Genomic DNA, 20433 nt, shown 5'->3' on the forward strand with positions numbered 1-20433 from the left:
AAATGGCTGAAGCTGATCATACGTTCCTTCTCGGAGTGTTCATCCTAATTAAAGTTGCTTCACACTGTTACAGGGAACCCCCAGGAGGTAAAACAAAACTGCATTACCACCACTTGCTTTCATTCGGAAGACTTTTGAATGTCAGAGAAGCTGCTCTGCAATCTTATTACACAATCTTTATCTAACCGCCTCCATAAAGGAGACTATGCTGAAATGAATCAAATGCCAGTTAGGTGGTCTTGAGCTCATATTTTTTGTCACTGGCTATTTTCCTGAGATAATGAGTTCATTATTTATTTGCTCAGTTTATTTCATTCCCATAACCCCTTCATGTTGCCACCTTATTCGTTTACAGTGGTGCCCCGCAAGACGAAAGGGTTTTTCGTTTTTTGCGTCGCTTCGCAAGACGATTTTCCCTATGGGCTTGCTTCGCAAGACGAACGCCCATAGGGAAATCTCCGGGGACCTCTTTTAAATGCTGGCGGTGGGGAGCAAAGCCTTTCCCCCCCCTCCGGACTTCAGAAGAGGTCCAGGAAGGCCGGCGGGGGCGAAAGGCTTTGCTCCCCACCGCCAGCATTTTAAAAGCGGTCTGGGATAGCAGGGAAGCGCTTCCCGCTATCCCGGACGGCTTTTGAAGGCAGGCGGGGGGGGGAGCAAAGACTTTTGCCCCCCCCGCCGGCCTTCAGAAGAGGTCCTGGAGGCCGGCGGGGGGGCGAAAGACTTTGCTCCCCCCTGCCTGACCTTCCCGGGAGAGCGGAAAAACGCGCTGCGATTCTCCGCTCTCCCCGACGGCTTTTGAAGGCAGGCGGGGGGGGGAGCAAAGACTTTTGCCCCCCGCCAGCCTTCAGAAGAGGTCCAGGACCTCTTCCGAAGGCGGGCGGGGGGCAAAAGTCTTTGTCCCCCCTGCCTGCCCAACCGGGGGCTTTTAAATCGCCCCAGGACTGTCCGGGGCGATTTAAAAGCCCCCGGACGGCTTTTGAAGGCAGGCGGGGGGGACAAAGACTTTTGCCCCCCGCCAGCCTTCAGAAGAGGTCCAGGACCTCTTCTGAAGGCTGGCGGGGGGCAAAGGTCTTTGCTCCCCCCTGCCTGCCTTCCCGGGAGAGCGGAAAACGCAGCGCTGCCTTCCCGCTTTCCGCGGAAGGCAGGCAGGTCCTGGACCTCTTCCGAAGGCGGGCGGGGGGCAAAAGTCTATGTCCCCCCTGCCTGCCTTCCCGGGAGAGCGGGAAGGCAGCGCTGCGTTTTCCGCTCTCCCGGGAAGGCAGGCAGGGGGGAGCAAAGACCTTTGCCCCCCGCCAGCATTCAGAAGAGGTCGGGGGACAGACTGTCCCCGGACCTGGTCTGAAGGCGGTTTCCATAGGAACGCATTAATTGATTTTTAATGCATTCCTATGGGAAACCGTGCTTCGCAAGACAAAAAGACTTGCGGAACGAATTAATTTCGTCTTGCGAGGCACCACTGTATTTCTTAATCCCATCAGTTAACACAACACAGAATAACATGGACAAAAAGGCAGGGCCTTGCAATTTGTGTTTCAGTGGTGGGGAGTCAGAGGAACAGAACATAGGCCCAGGAAGCTAGCATAGGCCCAATATAGATGACCAGCAGTGGCAGACCTTGGTCTTCCACATTTAAGCATGCCTTTTGAGAAGCCGGAATTCAGAGAGCCCCCCTCCCCCGCCTTCCATTCTGTGCATATGCGACATCATAGTTACGACGCCCTGCAGTGCCCGCCACCTAGGCTCGGCGCCCAGTGCAGGAGAACTAGTCATCTGCCCTAAATCCTCTGTGACCAGCATACCAAATGGTAAGGTTTTCTGCCACAAATTCTGTTGTGTGGTAAAGGTTGGGGGTCTTAAGTGGTAAGACTCCACATTAGTCACTTTATAAGTTGATGGTCTGTACAGTGGTACCTCGGGTTACATACGCTTCAGGTTACATACGCTTCCGGTTACAGACTCCGCTAACCCAGAAATATTGCTTCAGGTTAAGAACTTTGCTTCAGGATGAGAACAGAAATTGTGCTCCGGCGGTGCAGTAGCAGCAGGAGGCCCCATTATCTAAAGTGGTGCTTCAGGTTAAGAACAGTTTCAGGTTAAGTACGGACCTCCGGAACGAATTAAGTACTTAACCCGAGGTACCACTGTATACTGATTCTGTGGCGGGTAGAAAAGGGTATTGCTGGTCTATGACCGTAATAAAGTACTTGACTTGACTTGAGAAAAGGGTATTTATCTGAGCTGGAGAACGTCACAGCTAGAGTTGTCTTTTAATGAAAACCTTGTCTCCCCTGATTTCCCATTATGTTTTGTAGATTTTAAGTTTTTAAGATTTCTATTCCAAGTGTTCATGTATTTTTAAAAGGTCTAAATATTTGTAGTTATCAGAAGAACTTAATGTTTGACAAGGAGCAGGATTTAAGTAGCAGGGGTGGGTTGGGCAAGAGTTGGGCTCAAGCTATTTCACAGATTGGCACTTGCCCAAGCCATCTAGTTCATAGGTGACGAAGGATTTTCCAGATTCATGTTGAGCATGCTTTTCATTGCTCCTGTAAGTCTAAGTGGAGTTGGCCTATTAATGTTTATCCTTCTCTGTTGCTATGGTGTGAAATAAATGGGACATGGGAAAGTGCTGTGAGCCTCTGAGAAATATGAGGCACTGCTTTGGTTTTTGGAAGGATAGGCATGGAGGCTAGTGATATGTAAGGAATAAGAAGCTCGAGTTTGCCATTATGAAAGGCAAGAGAGCCATTCAGATAGGTTCCTGAGACAGCTCCCAAAGTTGGAGGGGCCAGTGATTCCCTGTGCTGCTGCTTACAGTGACCCAGATTCATTAATGGTTAGGTTTGTTTCTCCTAGACTAATCCTAAAGACTTGGTGCAAACTAGCCCCTGTATATTTTATTATCCTTCTCCATGCCCCTTCAACCAAATGGTGAGTGGGAGTCTCTCTTGGAGATGAGCACCAGTTTTTCCCCTCTTGGGTGTACCAGCTACAATGGTACCTCTGGTTAATTCATTCTGGAGGTCCGTTGTTAACCTGAAATTTCTGGAGGTCCGTTGTTAACCTGAAACTGTTTTTAACCTGAGGTACCACTTTAGCTAATGGGGCCTCCCACTGCTGCTGCACCGCTGCTGTGCGATTTCTGTTCTCATCCTGAAGCAAAGTTCTTAACCCAAGGTACTATTTCTGGGTTAGCGGAGTCTGTAACCTGAAACGTCTGTATCCTGAAGCGCCTGTAACCCAAGGTACCACTGTACTTGCCTTCCTCCTTCAGAGCACATGTCTTTGTCAGGCTAGTTATTGTAATTGTTATTTGAGTGTTCAACCGACAGTATAGCAAGTCCTACTATTAGATTTTAAAGGTTCACAGCTCGTGGTACACTCATGTGTGGCAGATGAACACACAATAAAAGTAAACCACATTTTTAATTTTTCCTTAATCTGTGTTTTGGGCTTTTTCACAGCCTGGAGTTGTAGGAGATAAGTGATTCTGGCAAGGGGCCTTAAGAGCTTAATTTGCCTATGGGAGAGTGATGAGGAATAAAAGAGAAAGACAAGATTTACTAGAAAATAAGTTTATTATGTTACCTGTAATTCCCAGACCATGCAGATTTCCACTAGAGAGGCTATTTTAAGCAGGGGCTTTTAGGGCAATATGCGAATAATTGGGTTGCTGTTTTCCTTTGGACCTTCATGTTTTCTGAGAAGAAATCTCAAGCTGGAGAGACAGGCATACTTTCTCCCTTGTTCCCCTTCTACACAGGAAAAGTATCAAACAAGTGCATGCGTCTGAACATGGGATCTTTCTGTCTGTGTAGTCTATCCCCAGCTGAAAAGGGAGATGGATTGTGTGGTCAGAGGGGTCTGCATCCAAATCAATGTGATGCACTATGGTTCACTTGTTTTCCCCCTGCATGGTGAAGAGGCAGGACCGGGAGCTTGAGACTCTTAACTGGGTTGAGATTTCTCCGTGGAAAGTAACACATGAACAGGAAATTTTGTCTGTTTTTGTTACATTTCCCTTTTATGACTTGCCTCTAGTTACCTTATCTCTCTGATGTCAAAAAACAGATAACCATTGAAATAATAAATTGTGCCCAAAGGCAATTTACGCTCAATATTTTCTGGATGCTTAAACTCTACTTCCTACACAGAGCAAAACAAAATTGAAATTCCAATAGTATGCTGTGGCCTGTGGATAGAATACTTGAACTTTTGCTTCTTGTCTCCATAATGTGCAATCTTTCATATCACTTGACAGTGTGCTTTTGTAACTAAAATTCCTCCACCATTAGCAAAAACACCTTCTAAAGGCAATTACTTAGACTATCTTGCCACCCTTGCATCCTTTTTGTAGTAGAGCAATGTACAGGACTGCATATACTCTGCACCTGTCAAAAATTCTGCACCATAGTAGCTCAAGAGAAACTGTTACACAACCACAATGCAGTAGCAGTTCATTCACTGCTAATATGTAAATTTTGTCATATATCTTGGGTGGTGCTTGCTTGAGGCTCCTACGCTATGTAGGTAGTAATTAAATAAGCACTATAAACTTTGCAGAAGCAGAAAATCTAAATAAATAAGATCTGTTTGCAAGAGTTTAGACTTTTTACAAGATAAGTAGAATAAACATTGCAGACTGTAAGTTTCACAGCTGAGGTTCTAAAATGCAGTAATAGAAATCCTTTTATTTGGGAAATCTGTCTGATCTAACACAGATATAAGTGGGGCCTTTGTGTGCATTTGTTAGCTGAGCCCAGTGCTGGAGTGTGTTCTGCTGGTGCCCAGGACATGCATGCATGTGCCAGGGGTGGGTGGGAGAGCATGGAGGATGAACGGAGACTGCTGTGCCAGCCCAGTCGGCACTGCTGATGTGATGCCAGCCCCAAGCAGCTTTGAGAGGCTGGGATGATCCCAGACTTGCAAAGTGGTCGGGGAGGGCAGTGTGAGAAGGACGCAACAGCCATACAGTGGTACCTCGGGTTAAGTACTTAATTCGTTCTGGAGGTCCATTCTTAACCTGAAACTGTTCTTAACCTGAAGCACCACTTTAGCTAATGGGGCCTCCTGCTGCTGCTGCGCCACCGGAGCACGATTTCTGTTCTCATCCTGAAGCAAAGTTCTTAACCCAAGGTACTATTTCTGGGTTAGCGGAGTCTGTAACCGGAAGCGTATGTAACCTGAAGCGTATGTAACCCGAGGTACCACTGTACATTGCAGGACTGAACTGTACTGCAGGTTTGTTGTATATTACCCTCTTAGCCCAATCTGCTGCATGAAGACAAAGGCCATAGATAATATTGCATTATTGGGGGGGGGGTGAGGGCAATAATTTCCAGCGGAATTGTAGGAGAGAAAGGTTTAAAACTTACCTCTCACTGTAATCCCCCTTGTGCTGCTCAGCTGACTGGGGAATAGCTGAGAGTATTGAAAAGAAGGTTGGACTGCAGAAAAAGTTAATCTTTATCTGGAGTCCTCGTTCTTCCTGCTGCTTGGCTGATCAGTTGGAGGGAATGTTGGAGGCCATGTCGGATTAGGCAGTGGGCCAGAAGCCACCTGAAGAGCACAGATTGCACCCTTCTGAACAAGAAACGGAAAACAAAAATGTTTCTTGGCGTTTATACATGGTGACAAGAGAATATACAGTTTGCCCAGAGAATGTACAAGATTCAGCAAATACATAGTATTTGCCTCCCCCAAAGTGCTGAGTATTCTGCATAATTGCTGAAGAATGTATAAAATTCATTCAATATATGCCCATTTCCCAAGGCTTGTTGAAGATTATGTATATTGACCAGGAAATGTGCAATACCCTCTTTATGGAATAATTATGTGCACAGTCTCGATGAGACCTTGCAAAGTGCACACGGTGTCTGGTTGTTCAGCATATCAACCATTCAGTTTACATTCCCATTAAAGTATGTGTGTGTGTGAATGATAAAGAGGTATAAGGGAAGGGAAGAATCTCTGATTTCTCCATTTATTTCAACAGGCAAATCTTGCTTCTGTCTCAAAAATAGCTTCTTGATCTGAACCAGACAATGAGATGGCTCTCCCAGACTTTTGTATATCTCTGTCTCCCTTCATCCAGCCTCTTTTCCAGGATGCTCATCCTGTGCCCCCTGAGCACACTCTGTCCTCATTTAACATTTGGGGGGATTCTTCCCTTTTAGGGGTGTTTTTTCTTTTAAAAAATTGCACTTCTGAATACCTTGGGTTTACTCATGGACCACTATGCATTGATGGTGCTGTTTTGGCTGCATAAGCATGAGTTGAAGGGGGAATTATTAAATTAACAACTGAACTTGATTTTATTGGCTTTGCTTTTAGGCAAGATATACTAGGATTTATAGGAGTCTAAATATGCATCCTATATTTGCTTACTCCAAAACATCCTGCAACTCCCAGTGTGACTTATTCCCAGGTAAATATGCATAGAAGTGCAACCTACATCTGCACTCCTAAACCTAATTACTGCACTTGGAAGTATGATCCACTGAAGTTACTTCTGAATTGGCATAATGAAGATTTCCCCTTCTGAATAAGAACAAATTCAGTTTATTCCAGAATGCCTCTGGCAGCTTCCTAGCAGAATATGAAACTACTGCTTTTCCCCTGGTACCTGGGACTTAAATCCTAAAGGTTTCTTTTAACTACCATGTATAATCACACCACTGGTAGAGATATCCTATTTATAGCTGAATTCCACAAGTCTTACTTCTGTCATGTTGCAATACTAAGGTTTGGATTTCAAAAACTGGAATTTAATTTTGTTTTTTGTAAGAGCTGGCAACCCACAACTTGATATAATTCTAGCAGTTTGTAATATTCCTTAAACATCTGAGACATAAAGAATGTTCCTTGGGTACTTAGAACCAAGCAAGTTTGTAAGAAGGTTTGCAGAATCAGAACTATTGTTTTTGCTAGCATACGTTAAAAAATGCTTCTGAGATCATTTGAGTTTATTTATATGGATACTAAACTTTGTAGTGGCCTTTTAGGATTAGGCTCAGGCTTGTTCATGAATCTCAAGTATGCAATCCAACTTCTGTTTCTGTCCCAACCTTCATGCAGTGATTGATCCAAAACAAGCATGTTACTTATTAATTGGGACTGCTAAATTAGTTCCCTTCTGCAAGATCTGATAATGAGCACTACCCAAGTGTATAAAAAATAGAGCTGGGACAGATTGCATGTTGAATACTTCATAAAGTTGGTCAAAGACATGAATTCTTTTACAGCTTCTCTGTCAAGAATTGGTTATATATTAAGTTGTGATGTAGCTCTCTCTTTTTAGAGGATATGTGCATATAGCCTCTGGTTAATGATTTCTTACATTGGAAATACTTATTTTTTTCCTTGGCAATTGAACATTATCGATTGGCTTCCCCACTTTTGGCTTACTTAATCAGCTCTGCACTATTTTTTTTAATCTAAAAGCCACTTCATACAGCATAAAGTGGAAGGCACTTGTATTTAGAAATTAAGAGACTCCTGCATCTGTGTAGATTGTAATATGTAATGGTCCCACATTTATGCATATTGGACGCTGGCTGCCAGAGGGGGCTGGTGCACTAGGGCTACTGTGGCACATCCTAAGGAGAATGGTCAATAATTTTTTTAAAAATCCCTCCAAAGCCACAGATTTTTAAATACTTCTATTAGAACTCACAGAAGCTCCACAAACATTTCTGCCAATCAGATCTCTGCAGCATTCAACCAATCCTAATAAAAATGTATAGCTCTCAATCAGCTGACATCACCATGATGTCAGATGACCATTTTTCCTCTCTTTTTTGGAATAATATTTATTAAGTTTTCCATTTTAACAATCCAATAAAAACCACATTGAAACATTCCAAATGATGACCATTTTTTTCCTTTGCAGTGTGGATTGAGCTTGAAAGAAAGATTCCAGTAGGGCTTGTTGTAAATAAAAATATGCCCTTTTCCCTTATGGGATATCCAAGAGCCCATATAGAGTCCTTACATAGGTTCCCTATTGGTAGGAGAAAATAACAGAGGCCAACCAGAGAATATTGAGAAGCAAAGCAGCTAGTAAGCTTGATCTTTATTGATCTGTTGCAACAGGGTGCTCCCCTCACACGCAGGAGAGGAAGAGGACCCAGAACAATGCTGTGCAAGGGTTTATAAAGACTTTTGAAATTCCCATTCTGTAGATCAAGACCACCCCCAGAAACATTATGCATTCATCACAGAAGGGGTGTAACCTAAGACCACCCCTCAGATACATCCCACCTACATCACAGAAATTTAAATGTTGTTTTTCTCCTGTTACAGTTTATCTCCTGTCTGGCAAGTTACTTGATTGGATTTCCTGGGGAGCCTGGCCATTCTTTTGTAGTGGTAAAATACTTATTTCCTGGGCCAGGTCACAGGCTCACACCTTGTATCTTAAATGTGTCCTTAAGACAGGATTTGTGAGGAAAGAGACAATGGGGAGACTTTTCCATTTTGACCATGCAGAGAAACATTTGCTCAGTTTAGGAATCAAAATGGTTCCAGGTTGGCTTTCCTGTGCTGATCTATGTACATGTGGTTATGAACGTTGCCATATATCTAAGACCATAAAATTCCTATCACAGGCTTAAAGCCACTACACCAGTATGGTGTAGTGGTTAAGAGTGGTAGACTCGGGTTCGCGTCTCCGCTCCTCCACATGCAGCTGCTGGGTGATCTTGGGCTAGTCACACTTCTTTGAAGTCTCTCAGCCCCACTCACCTCACAGAGTGTTTGTTGTACAGGAGGAAGGGAAGGAGATTGTTAGCCGCTTTGAGACTTCTTCAGGTAGTGATAAAGCGGGATATCAAATCCAAACTCCTCTTCTTCTTCCTTTCAGCAAGGATTGGCTTCACTATGAAGATTCAGCTGGACAAGTCCTGGTTGTCCAGGAACAACCTGGAGCTTGTTTTAAGGCTTGTTCTTTTGCAGCTGCATCTTTACCTCCGTATGACTTGGAGAAAGGGGTATTCAGAGCCAAATTTGGCTCATGATCTGGAGGTTCTCCATGACTGGTTAAACTGAGATTAGCAAGCTCAAACCAGGTTGATATCATGGTATCAAATTATGGTTTGTTCTCACTCCACAGCTCCATGAAATGAGACATCACATAGAACTGTGGTACCATCAGAACTAAAAGTAGCTCTTGGAGAAGTGGAGAAAGAAGGAGCACATGAGCTCAAGACATACTGTGTCTCTTGCTCATGATGGGAAATGAAGGTGCATTTCTAGACCTATAAAGTGGCCTTTTATTTAACAACACACTGTAGCCACAATGATGAGGAACCCCATGCAGGTGAGGGCTTAGCAATTGAGGTGATGGCTATCTCCATCCCTTGTCCACCATAGTGCTCCACCAAGTTGAGAAGAATGGGATGGCAGTCTTTCAGCTCCACCCCTTCTTTGCCACCTGTGTTGATAGAATACAAGGAGGTTTTACAAGCCTGCTAAGAGGCTAGTATCCTCAATATCCGTATTGGAGATTGAGGAGGTAGTTCTGTGGTAATGCAGAATAGTACTCTCTTAACTAGTAATGTTGTACATATATTTGCAGGCTATGAACTTTTGTGGGCTTATTACAAGGACGTTAAGTACATTGCTGAAACTGAGATGCAACTCCTTGAAATAAAAGCAACTCCTTGTAATAAAATCAGTTTAGTGGTCAGTATCTGGCGTTTGCATTCAGGTTTGTCCATGTTCAGTGCTTCAGAGTCACAAAGTTGCTCTCCCTTAGAAAGCTGCCCTTCTGACTCTCTGGAACCCTAATGTTGCCCTTTTAACATGCATACTGAGTTTCATGCTCCTGCACTGGCACAGAAGTCAGTGCTCTGTTTCTGGGGTTTCTGAACATGGCCTTGACCCCTTTCTACTGTCTCTCTTGGTTGGACCCAGAGGCAGAGTATCAACTCACTGGCTGCCCTATCCTAATCCGTGCCTCTCCCTTTGTGATTTATTGTTAGTGCTGGACTATCAGTAAGGCAGCTCTCTCCCTCTCTTCCTCCTTTTTTCCTGGAGTTCCTCTCATAAGGACTTTAAAGTGCGCTGTAAGCCAGCATGACTCTTCTTCCCTCTTTCTCTCTTTGCTTGCTCACAGGCTGAGGGCAAGAACTGCCTGGTGGAAACATCTGTATTTATACTGATTAGTATCACTAATCTGCTACTTTAAAAAGGCATGTCTATTCAACATACATTTCAGTGCTAATTATCACTGACTGTAATTGCTGCATCTCGTTGCCCCACCTTACAGTTTTCTCCTTTATATACCTGCCAACTGATGTTTCACTTCATGCATCTGACAAAGTGAGTCCACTAAAACTTAGGTCACAGTACATTTGTTAGTCTTTAAGGCATCACAAGGCTCTTGGTTGTTTATAGTGAGAAGGCTGAAATCCTGAACCTGTTTACCTGGGGCTCAGCCCATTGAATTCAATAGGTTTTTTTAAGAGACCTGTTGTATTGTATTGCCTGTGAATAGAGACAATAGTTTCCATTCCTGCTACAGGTGTTAATTAACTTTACATTGTCAATTTGATTGTTTTATCACCTACTACTGCTGTTATAAAGGCCTACTGTGTTTATTTTGCACACACTCAAGCAGTAATTGAATTATCGCTGTCTGAACTACTTGCATTTCATTTCTCTTTGATCTCGCTGCTTACAACTCCTCTTACAACCATGTGAATGTTTATCTGCATCTGAGGATTACATCTGATGAAGTGAACTCTAGTCCAAACAAGTTTATACCATAATAAAATTTGTTAATCTTTAGGGTATCACAATACTTTTTGATATTATTGTTATTTTTGAAGCACTTACTTACAGATGCTGCAAGTTTTAGCCTTGGTTATGCAGCTATCCTAGATGGGACAGAGAATCCTCATTTTCTTTCATGAAGAAGCACATTGGTTGGACCATGGGTGACCCAACTGAATGAATTGGCAGAGGCAGTGGAGATTTGTGACACATTTGTGTCAAGCCTAACTATGGCACTTGGTTGGGCCAGCACTCCTGCCTGTTTTTCCAGCTTTGCACTGCTTGCTTCTGCTTCCCAGATCAGTGGACAGACAACACAAATGTATTGTGGTGGCCTGTAAATAGAACCATTAATTTTCAAGCATTGTAAAGAAATAACAGATCTCTGCCCCAGAGAACTTGCAGCCTAAAAAACAGGAGCAACGAAGGCGAGAGTGAGTTTACACATAGTCTGTGTAAACACTCCAATTTTGTCTACATTCAGTGAGCTCCCATCGCTGGTTTGGGAAGTGGAGTACACACCACGTTAGCCACAATCCATATCTATCCTGTTGTTTCTTATGAAATATTGTGTTTTGTTGTGCTTTCCCCCAAACCAGCTACATGAAAAATTTCATGCTTAAATATTAACTGGAATTGCATAAAGACCACCTTCTAAAGGAGAAGGTTCAGCAGAGAGTAAACCGTTTAAAGTGCTAGTGAGAGAGGAAGACTTTTGATTTCCTCCCATCTTCGCACACTGGTTCATAACTGCATCAACCTTTCTCTGTTTTCTGCCTCCCATCCCATCGTATTTTCATCTTAACTAAGCGACCCAACCCTATTTAGGTTTTTTTTATTTGTTTGTTTATTTTATTGCCACTTAATCATCCCTGTCCCACAAGCTTGTAGTTATTTTCCCACCCACTTTATTCTCAGAACAACCTTGTGAGATGGAGAGTTAGAAACTTGCCCAAGATTACCCAGTGAGCCTCATGACTGAGTTGAAATTGCACTCAAGGCCTGCCAGCTTCTAGTCAAGCATTTTAATAGCTGCACCACTCTGGCTGGCCCTACCTTTTGCCTTTCTCCTGAGAGAAAATCAGGAGATTTTTATTTGTACCCTGTAAGGCTCTATGATATCCACCCTAAGTTAGGGAAAGCAGAAACAACATACTTAGTATTCTAAATGTGAGTTTGCTATAGATTCATATAATGATATTATGATACTTGCTGTTTCATTTTCAATTTATTTCCTGTGAATTCCCATCACTGAATTTTCCTTCTCACTTCCCCAGCACACAGAGCCAATGTCTTCAGCGATCTATTTGCTATCATACCACCCCCCAGGTTTTTTCTTGGGTAGTTACAGCCCATAGACCTGATCAGCATATCACGCTGTTGCATTTTACTGTATAAATTGCCTCTCAGTATTATTTTTATTAAGCCAGATTCTTGGCTTCCTTGTCAGTCTTCTATATTCCTCTGAAGTTCCTAACTTTGGTCAGAAATTGAGTTCAAGGTTAGAGTGGTGAAAGGGCTTCACCCTTTTTGATATCCCTCAGACTTCAGTTTCTAGCGATATTATAGCCTCTTTGCTCACATCATGACAGTTCATGGCATTTGCTGATAGATCCATAGACCCCTTGGTTTTCCAACTGGATTTTATCCTTGGGGTTTCTGAGGATATTGGCTATTTTTTGGTTGGTGCAAAAATAGCCAATATCCTCAGAAACCCCAAGGATAAAATCCAGTTGGAAAACCAAGGGGTCTATGAAATACCCTGCAAAGTCTGCCCAGCCACGTACATTGGACAAACAAACAGACGAATAAATGCACGTATCGCAGAACACAAGAATGCCGTCAAAAAAGAAGAAAAAACTTCCTCTCTTTTCCAACACATGAAAGAAACAGGACACGAAATTAATTTTGCAGATTCCAAATTGCTCTTTAACATGGAACATCACCACAAGAGAATAATCATGGAAGCCATCGAGATAGAGAAACACCCTCACAACATGAACAAGCGTGACGACACATCCCGCTTGCCAGACATCTGGAAATTAGCCCTCCCCACAAAAACTGACACCAGATCCAGAGGCACACAGAACGCTATCACCAATCAACCACACCAGACCCAAACCCAGACCCTCTCCACAGATAAATTACAGACACCATCCAGTAGCCAAACCATGGTGGCACCTCCGGATGCTGCACCCCCCTGCAATCCCTACACAGATCTGGCTGACACAGGCCACAAAACCACAGCTCGCCCCTATACACGAAGCCAAGCCAGAGCACAACTAAGTGCAGTACAGCCATCTTCTCAGAAAAACTCTTCACAAAGTTCAAGAGGTCAAGACACAAAGACTTTAGCAACTAATCCACACCTAATGACCCACCTAAGTGGTACTCAGGATATCACTCAAGAAATCACTCAAGATATCCCTCAAGTAATTAAGGAACAAAAGAAGAAAAGGCACACTAGCCTGGGAACTTCCTCTCTGCCCAGAACATTGGAGGCTATACACCACACCCCCTCAACAGTATTTATAGGAACTCAAACACTGAGATCCTGCTCTGTTCCAGTAACAAGAAGCCGAAAGCACCAGCCTGAAGATGACGAGTGAGACCTCGTCGAAACGTCGCCTAGACACCCCAACTTTTACACGGGAAGACACCCGAGGACACCAAAACCTGCATTCCTGTACCCGTGAAAATCTACGAAAGCATATATATATATATATATATGCAGGTTTTGGTGTCCTCGGGTGTCTTCCCGTGTAAAAGTTGGGGTGTCTAGGCGACGTTTCGACGAGGTCTCACTCGTCATCTTCAGGCTGGTGCTTTCGGCTTCTTGTTACTGGAACAGAGCAGGATCTCAGTGTTTGAGTTCCTATAAATACTGTTGAGGGGGTGTGGTGTATAGCCTCCAATGTTCTGGGCAGAGAGGAAGTTCCCAGGCTAGTGTGCCTTTTCTTCTTTTGTTCCCCCAAAAACCAAGACACAGAAGAAAACAATGGCATGGCCCTCCTTCCTTATATCAAGGGCACTACAGATAAAATTAGCAAAATCCTCCATAAACACAATATCAAAACAGCCTTTTGCACCAACCAAAAAATAGCCAATATCCTCAGAAACCCCAAGGATAAAATCCAGTTGGAAAACCAAGGGGTCTATGAAATACCCTGCAAAGTCTGCCCAGCCACGTACATTGGACAAACAAACAGACGAATAAATGCACGTATCGCAGAACACAAGAATGCCGTCAAAAAAGAAGAAAAAACTTCCTCTCTCTTCCAACACATGAAAGAAACAGGACACGAAATTAATTTTGCAGATTCCAAATTGCTCTTTAACATGGAACATCACCACAAGAGAATAATCATGGAAGCCATCGAGATAGAGAAACACCCTCACAACATGAACAAGCGTGACGACACATCCCGCTTGCCAGACATCTGGAAATTAGCCCTCCCCACAAAAACTGACACCAGATCCAGAGGCACACAGAACGCTATCACCAATCAACCACACCAGACCCAAACCCAGACCCTCTCCACAGATAAATTACAGACACCATCCAGTAGCCAAACCATGGTGGCACCTCCGGATGCTGCACCCCCCTGCAATCCCTACACAGATCTGGCTGACACAGGCCACAAAACCACAGCTCGCCCCTATACACGAAGCCAAGCCAGAGCACAACTAAGTGCAGTACAGCCATCTTCTCAGAAAAACTCTTCACAAAGTTCAAGAGGTCAAGACACAAAGACTTTAGCAACTAATCCACACCTAATGACCCACCTAAGTGGTACTCAGGATATCACTCAAGAAATCACTCAAGATATCCCTCAAGTAATTAAGGAACAAAAGAAGAAAAGGCACACTAGCCTGGGAACTTCCTCTCTGCCCAGAACATTGGAGGCTATACACCACACCCCCTCAACAGTATTTATAGGAACTCAAACACTGAGATCCTGCTCTGTTCCAGTAACAAGAAGCCGAAAGCACCAGCCTGAAGATGACGAGTGAGACCTCGTCGAAACGTCGCCTAGACACCCCAACTTTTACACGGGAAGACACCCGAGGACACCAAAACCTGCATTCCTGTACCCGTGAAAATCTACGAAAGCATATATATATATATATATATATATATATATATATATATATATATATATATATGAATGAATGAATGAAAGATTGCAGGGTTGGGGACTTTCTACTGTATAGAAAAGGCAAGTAGGAGGCATGGAGAAAGTGGATGGAGAAAAGTTTTTCTCCCTCTCATGACACTTGAACCTATGGACATCTGGAGAAGCTGAATGTTGGAAGGTTGATAAACAAAAGGACTTCTTCATGCAGTGCACAGTTAAACTGTGGAACTTAATCTCACAGGAGGCAATGATGGCCATCAACCTAGACTGCTTTAAAAGAGGATTAGACACATTCATGGAGAAGGGTATTTATGGCTACTAGGCATGATGGCTATCCTCTGCCTCCACAGTAATGCTTCTCATTGTGAATTACTGAATTCCAAAGGAAGGGAGAGAACGCTCTTGTGCCCAAATCCTGCTTGTGGGCTTTTTGTTTCATTTTTATTTATAAAATTTCTCTACTGCCCTTCATCTGAGGATCACGGGGGTTTACAATACAAGAACACAAATATACATAACATAGTAACAAAACCCCACCATAGATTGTTTAATTGCCATGTTTTTCACTCTATAAGACGCACCTAGTTTTTGGAGGAGGAAAAGAAGAAAAAAAATATTCTGAATCCCAGAAGCCAGAACAGCAAGTGGGATTGCTGCGTAGCGAAAGCAGCGATCCCTCTTCCTGTTCTGGCTTCTGGGATAGCTGCGCAGCCTCCATTCGCTCCATAAGACGCACACACATTTCCCCTTGCTTTTTAGGAGGGAAAAAGTGAGTCTTATAGAGCAAAAAATATGGCAGCCAAAGGCCTGGGAGATGAGGAATGTTTTTCCTGGCACTAAAGATATGTAACAAAAGCGCCGGGCGAGCCTTTCTAACAGGCATCCGGTTGGCCACTGTGAGAACAGAATGTGGGACTAGATGGACCATTGGCCTGATCCAGCAAGCTCTTACATTTTTAACCCTAAATTAGGCAAATCTTCAAATTTCTCTTCTGGGTTTATATGGGATGATGTCTGTCCAGTTTAATTCGTCTCTGCCCCATTGAGGAGGGGCTCCGATTTTTAGAGCAAAGACAGCACATTGTAGCCCTGGAAGATGGGTGTTCCAGAATGGCATCCTGTTTGGCCTTGAAAAAAGGCATATATTGTAGATTTCCTTGATTCTGTTTAGACATCTCAGACATTGGTTTTTTAGCCTCTTACCCTTGTCAGTTCATCCTAAACAAGCCTTTCTCTCTTCCTCGTTTGAAAGTGGAGATATTGAACAGTATAGTGCCTGAAGTGACACTTCTGAATTACTTTGCCTAATTTTCTGCATGTGTATGTCTAGGAAAAATTCCATAATCTTAATTCAATTACTTTCTGGTTTTGTTTTTAGGTTAACAAAGCCATTATCCTTTGCAGACTGTGTTGGAGATGAGCTACCATGGGGATGGGAAGCTGCATACGATCCTCAGATTGGTGTCTACTATATCGACCACATAAACCGTAAGTGTTTTCTCTAAGTGCTTTATTGATTATATAAGAAGGCTTAGCCAGATTAGACTCTGTTGTTAGACTCTTAACAAGAACTTGAAGAGGAGAGATTTCTTATGAGACAGTCAAAACTCCCCATAGCAATTCTTTTAGTGCTTTTCCTAAGAAAATAAATGAATGTCTACCGCTGCTACTCCCCCCACCCACTTCCTTCCTTCCTTTAAAAAAACTGCTCTTATATCCTTCTGTCTGTCAAGGACACTTAAAACTGAGGTTCTCAAAATGGAGATCAGAACTGCACAGGATTGACTGTTAACCTTAAAACCTCTGTGCCACTAATTAAAACATTCTGTTTTTCTGTTTATACAAACATAAGGAATAACTCCCCATCTTTGCCAAAACTTAACATTCTAATTGGTCTCTCTGTATGCCAGAAACACAAAATCCAGAAGATGCTGGAACAATATTCAGTAAATATATTCATAGGAAACTGCATTAAATCTAGATATAACCATATATTCATAATTGCTTTTGTGCTGTGGTTTTCAAACCGAGGGATCCTCAAAGTGAAGGTGAGTCATGGCAGGCAGGCTTCCATGAAAGCCAGCTTGCTCACAGATGTCAGTCTCTCCCTGCATTGTGCAACCACAGGGGAATGCTGGGTGTTTTTTGGGATGCGTTCTCATTAGGCTCAGTAGACCTGACTAGCACCCCATGTAAGCTGTATGTCTGCCCCAGAACTTGCCCCAGAATTCTTTGCCATAGGTAGAAGTTTCTCAGTTGATAAGTTAATGTCCCTCATCCAGACATTAGAGACTGCATTTTGCTACAGTGGTACCTCTAGTTATGAACTTAATTCGTTCCAGAGGTCTGTTCTTAACCTGAAACTGTGCTTAATTAGAGGCGTGCTTTCGCTAATGGGCCCTCTTGCTGCCTCTGCACTGCCAGCACACGATTTCCGTTCTCATCCTAGGGCAAAGTTCTCAACTTGAGGTAACTCTTCCAGGTTAGTGGAGTTTGTAACCTGAGGTGTTTGTAACTCGAGGTACCACTGTACTTCTGACAGTATGGGTGATGTAAAAACCTCAGAAGTAGCTGATCTAATGACACACAAATGGTCCCAAAATTATTAGTTGGGAGTTGCATGTGGGCTGCACAGAGTGACGTTCCATTGCACAAGCCGAAGTTCACAAGCATAGCATTGGATGCAACCCAGTGTAATTGCTTACTACTTTTCATTTAAGAATTTCTGTCATCTGTGCTGCTGAGATGTTACTCGTTAAAAAGTAGTGAAGAGATTAATCTTCTTGGAACTGTCTGAGCTTTGTGGTGCTTGAGATTTTAAAAATTGTTTTTAATAACAATAAAACCAATTTTGGAAGAGTAGACATAGCACTAAAAGGAAAGGAAAAGCCTGAGTACTTCATGTACTACATTGGTGTACTCTCAGCCTTGCCACAGAGGGAACAAAGTGGCATCCTTCATGTTTGTATACCATAACTTGTGAAAGAGCCTGTACATGTATGCTCATAGGGTTTCCCCATGTTATGATGATCATCCCTATTCTCCACCCATATGCACATTTACTCTAAACCAATGTAGTGTGTATAGCCTTGCAGTGACATTTTATCACTAAGCATCAGAAATAGTAGGGTCTTGCTAAAGAATACTCATATCAAAATAAAACCAGGCTCCAAGGGACTGCAGCAATTCTTGTCTCTTTAAAATAGAGCAAAAAAGGGGTTATCACTTGAGTAAGAAACGATTAAAACATTTATATTCTAATTGACCCTGATAAATATTAAAAGGTGGCTTACTGAAGTCATAATGGTCCATCTAAAGAGCATTCTGTGAAGAAAGGAGAGCCATGGACCAGCTATTGGTTATTATTATCCTAGATTATAGCCGGACATGGCTTGTCTGAGAAATAAGATTAAAACTGCATTAAAATCAGAGGCCATAAAGTACTATGTTTTGTAGTTTGCTAAAATTCTTTACAGGGCTTAGATCCATACTTGAGCTGTCAAGGATGAAGAAACAAACAAGATACAAACTATGCCTATAGCAAACCTGAGACAGCCTGCTTGGAATTTGTTTACACGGCGGGTTTTTACTGGGCATGCTGCACTGGAATGCAACAAAATACACATATTTGTAATGAACTGCCTCATCTCCTGCTGTGGGCTTTAAAATGTGTGTAGGGGTGAGGTTTTGTAAATGTGTTTTATGGAAGGTGGTGGAATGGGTGTACTTTTGTTTTGCTGAACTGGTTTTACCTCATTGTTTGAGACTGAGGTTTCAGGTACTTAATGCTCTCTTAGTGGTATATTAATCCATGTTGACGGAGCAATTTTGGTGAAACTTTTCTGGAGCGCAGTAGACATCAGGTATGTGGGGTATTGGAGTGGGTGTTCTGAAGAGAGCATTCTTTGTTTGAGTTACTGGATGGTAAACTGCCTGTGATAAGGGTCAGAGGCAGGTCATTTGTCTTACATGCTAAAGTTGAGATTATAGCTTTAATTCTCCTGCCTGGAATGCAACGGTCTGATAATTGCTAACTGCAGCACACAGGAGTTTACCAAAAGTTTCATTAACTTTTAGCTGTAGAAATGGCAGTTTGGGGAGGCATTTGTATACATTATCAGTTGTTCAGAAATGTAGATGATGTATTAACAGCTGCACCACTTGCGTTACTGTTAGTCTTTGTACTGTGGAAGCAACATATCTCCCTTTTTTCAGACCATGAGCATTTTGCTTTTTAAAAGAAATGGATGCCAAACTATGCCGGCTATTATTGCAGGTAGGAGGATAATGTTGCATCCCAAGCCTTTTCATGTAGCCTGAATTCTTTTGAAACAGCTGGCATGGTGTAGTGGCTAAGACTGAGAGCTGTCAACCATGGTGTTCCTGGTTCTAGGATTGTCTCTTCCAAGAATTCATGAGGAGGCCGTAGTTAAGGCACTGCTTTCTCAGCCTCTGTTCTCTTCAGAAAGAAGAGGATGATAATAGTCACTTACCTTACATGGTGGTGGATTATAGGATGAATGTTCAAATATGCCAACGAAAGCCCCACATAAATGTTAAGTATTATTGTTGAAACCGTAAGAATCCCAAGCAGTGATTTCCACCCCTTAGCCGTTCTGAAGAATTGACTTTCAGTATGTGATGACTCTTGGGCTTGATTTACTACCTCCTTTTCTTCATTTTGGTATGGTTTCAGTGTTGCAGTTCAATAAATCAAAGTTGCATATCAGCAGCGCTGCTTGGATAAGTTCCCAATTTGTATTGTAGGCTCAGGATCAAAAAGCAAAAACAGTTAAGAAGAATCCCTTGTTTAGGTTAGTCTTTAGCTTGCTCAAAATATATTTAAGTTCACCTAACTCATGTATGCAATTTTCTTTTTGAAAAGGTACCTCAGGGCTTTTCACATAATTTCAGAATTACAACACTGGTACAAAATAAGGGCAACATGTCTACCAATAGTAGCTTTATGTAGGCTATTGACAGAGAAATGGTGGGTGTATGTGTGAGGTAAATATATATATTCAGAAACTTGTGAGAGAGGTGGCACAGTCACTGTCACAACCCACTATTGATTAGTTATTGTTTGTGCACAACTTCTGGTTCTACAGTTGAGTTACTATATACAAGAGAGGCTTTGGTAAGCTGTTTGCACTGTCAGAACTTACGTGGCCTGTTCTAGCCAGGCAAGGAGATTGTACTGAAAAAATATGGCGCAAGGAAATGCAAGAATAAGGAAGGGCTACCTCCTGGAGTTGTTGCTCTGTTGCATCAACGCTTAGCAGCCAGAGACTCAGGGCTTTCCCCCCGCCCGAACCAGAACTCGCCAAAACTCAGTTCCAGCACCTCTCAGGTGGGTGCCATTGCCATTATAAGAGAACAAGGGAGGCGTTCATGGTGAGTTTTGGCACATCTTTTTCTGGAAATATGCCACTGCAGAGACTGGTGGTGTTTTTTTTTTTTTTTTTAAAGTGGACCTATAGCTTCACATCTTTCTGGAGCTTCTCACAGCCAGTATCCA

At 42.8% G+C, this 20433-nt stretch overlaps 1 protein-coding gene across 3 annotated transcripts in view; it reads left to right on the forward strand.

Annotated features, from left to right (window-relative positions):
- The window catches only part of WWC2 (WW and C2 domain containing 2), a 114438-nt gene that overhangs the window by 26106 nt on the left and 67899 nt on the right, over positions 1-20433 (forward strand). For all 3 annotated transcript variants that reach the window (XM_081924266.1, XM_081924265.1, XM_081924267.1), the window contains exon 2: positions 16294-16403. In XM_081924266.1, coding sequence (XP_081780392.1) covers positions 16294-16403 — 110 coding nt within the window. The remainder of the gene's footprint in view (positions 1-16293; positions 16404-20433) is intronic.

This window comes from Podarcis melisellensis, assembly GCF_964234715.1.
Source record: "Podarcis melisellensis genome assembly, chromosome: 9".
NCBI classification, from domain to species: domain Eukaryota; kingdom Metazoa; phylum Chordata; class Lepidosauria; order Squamata; family Lacertidae; genus Podarcis; species Podarcis melisellensis.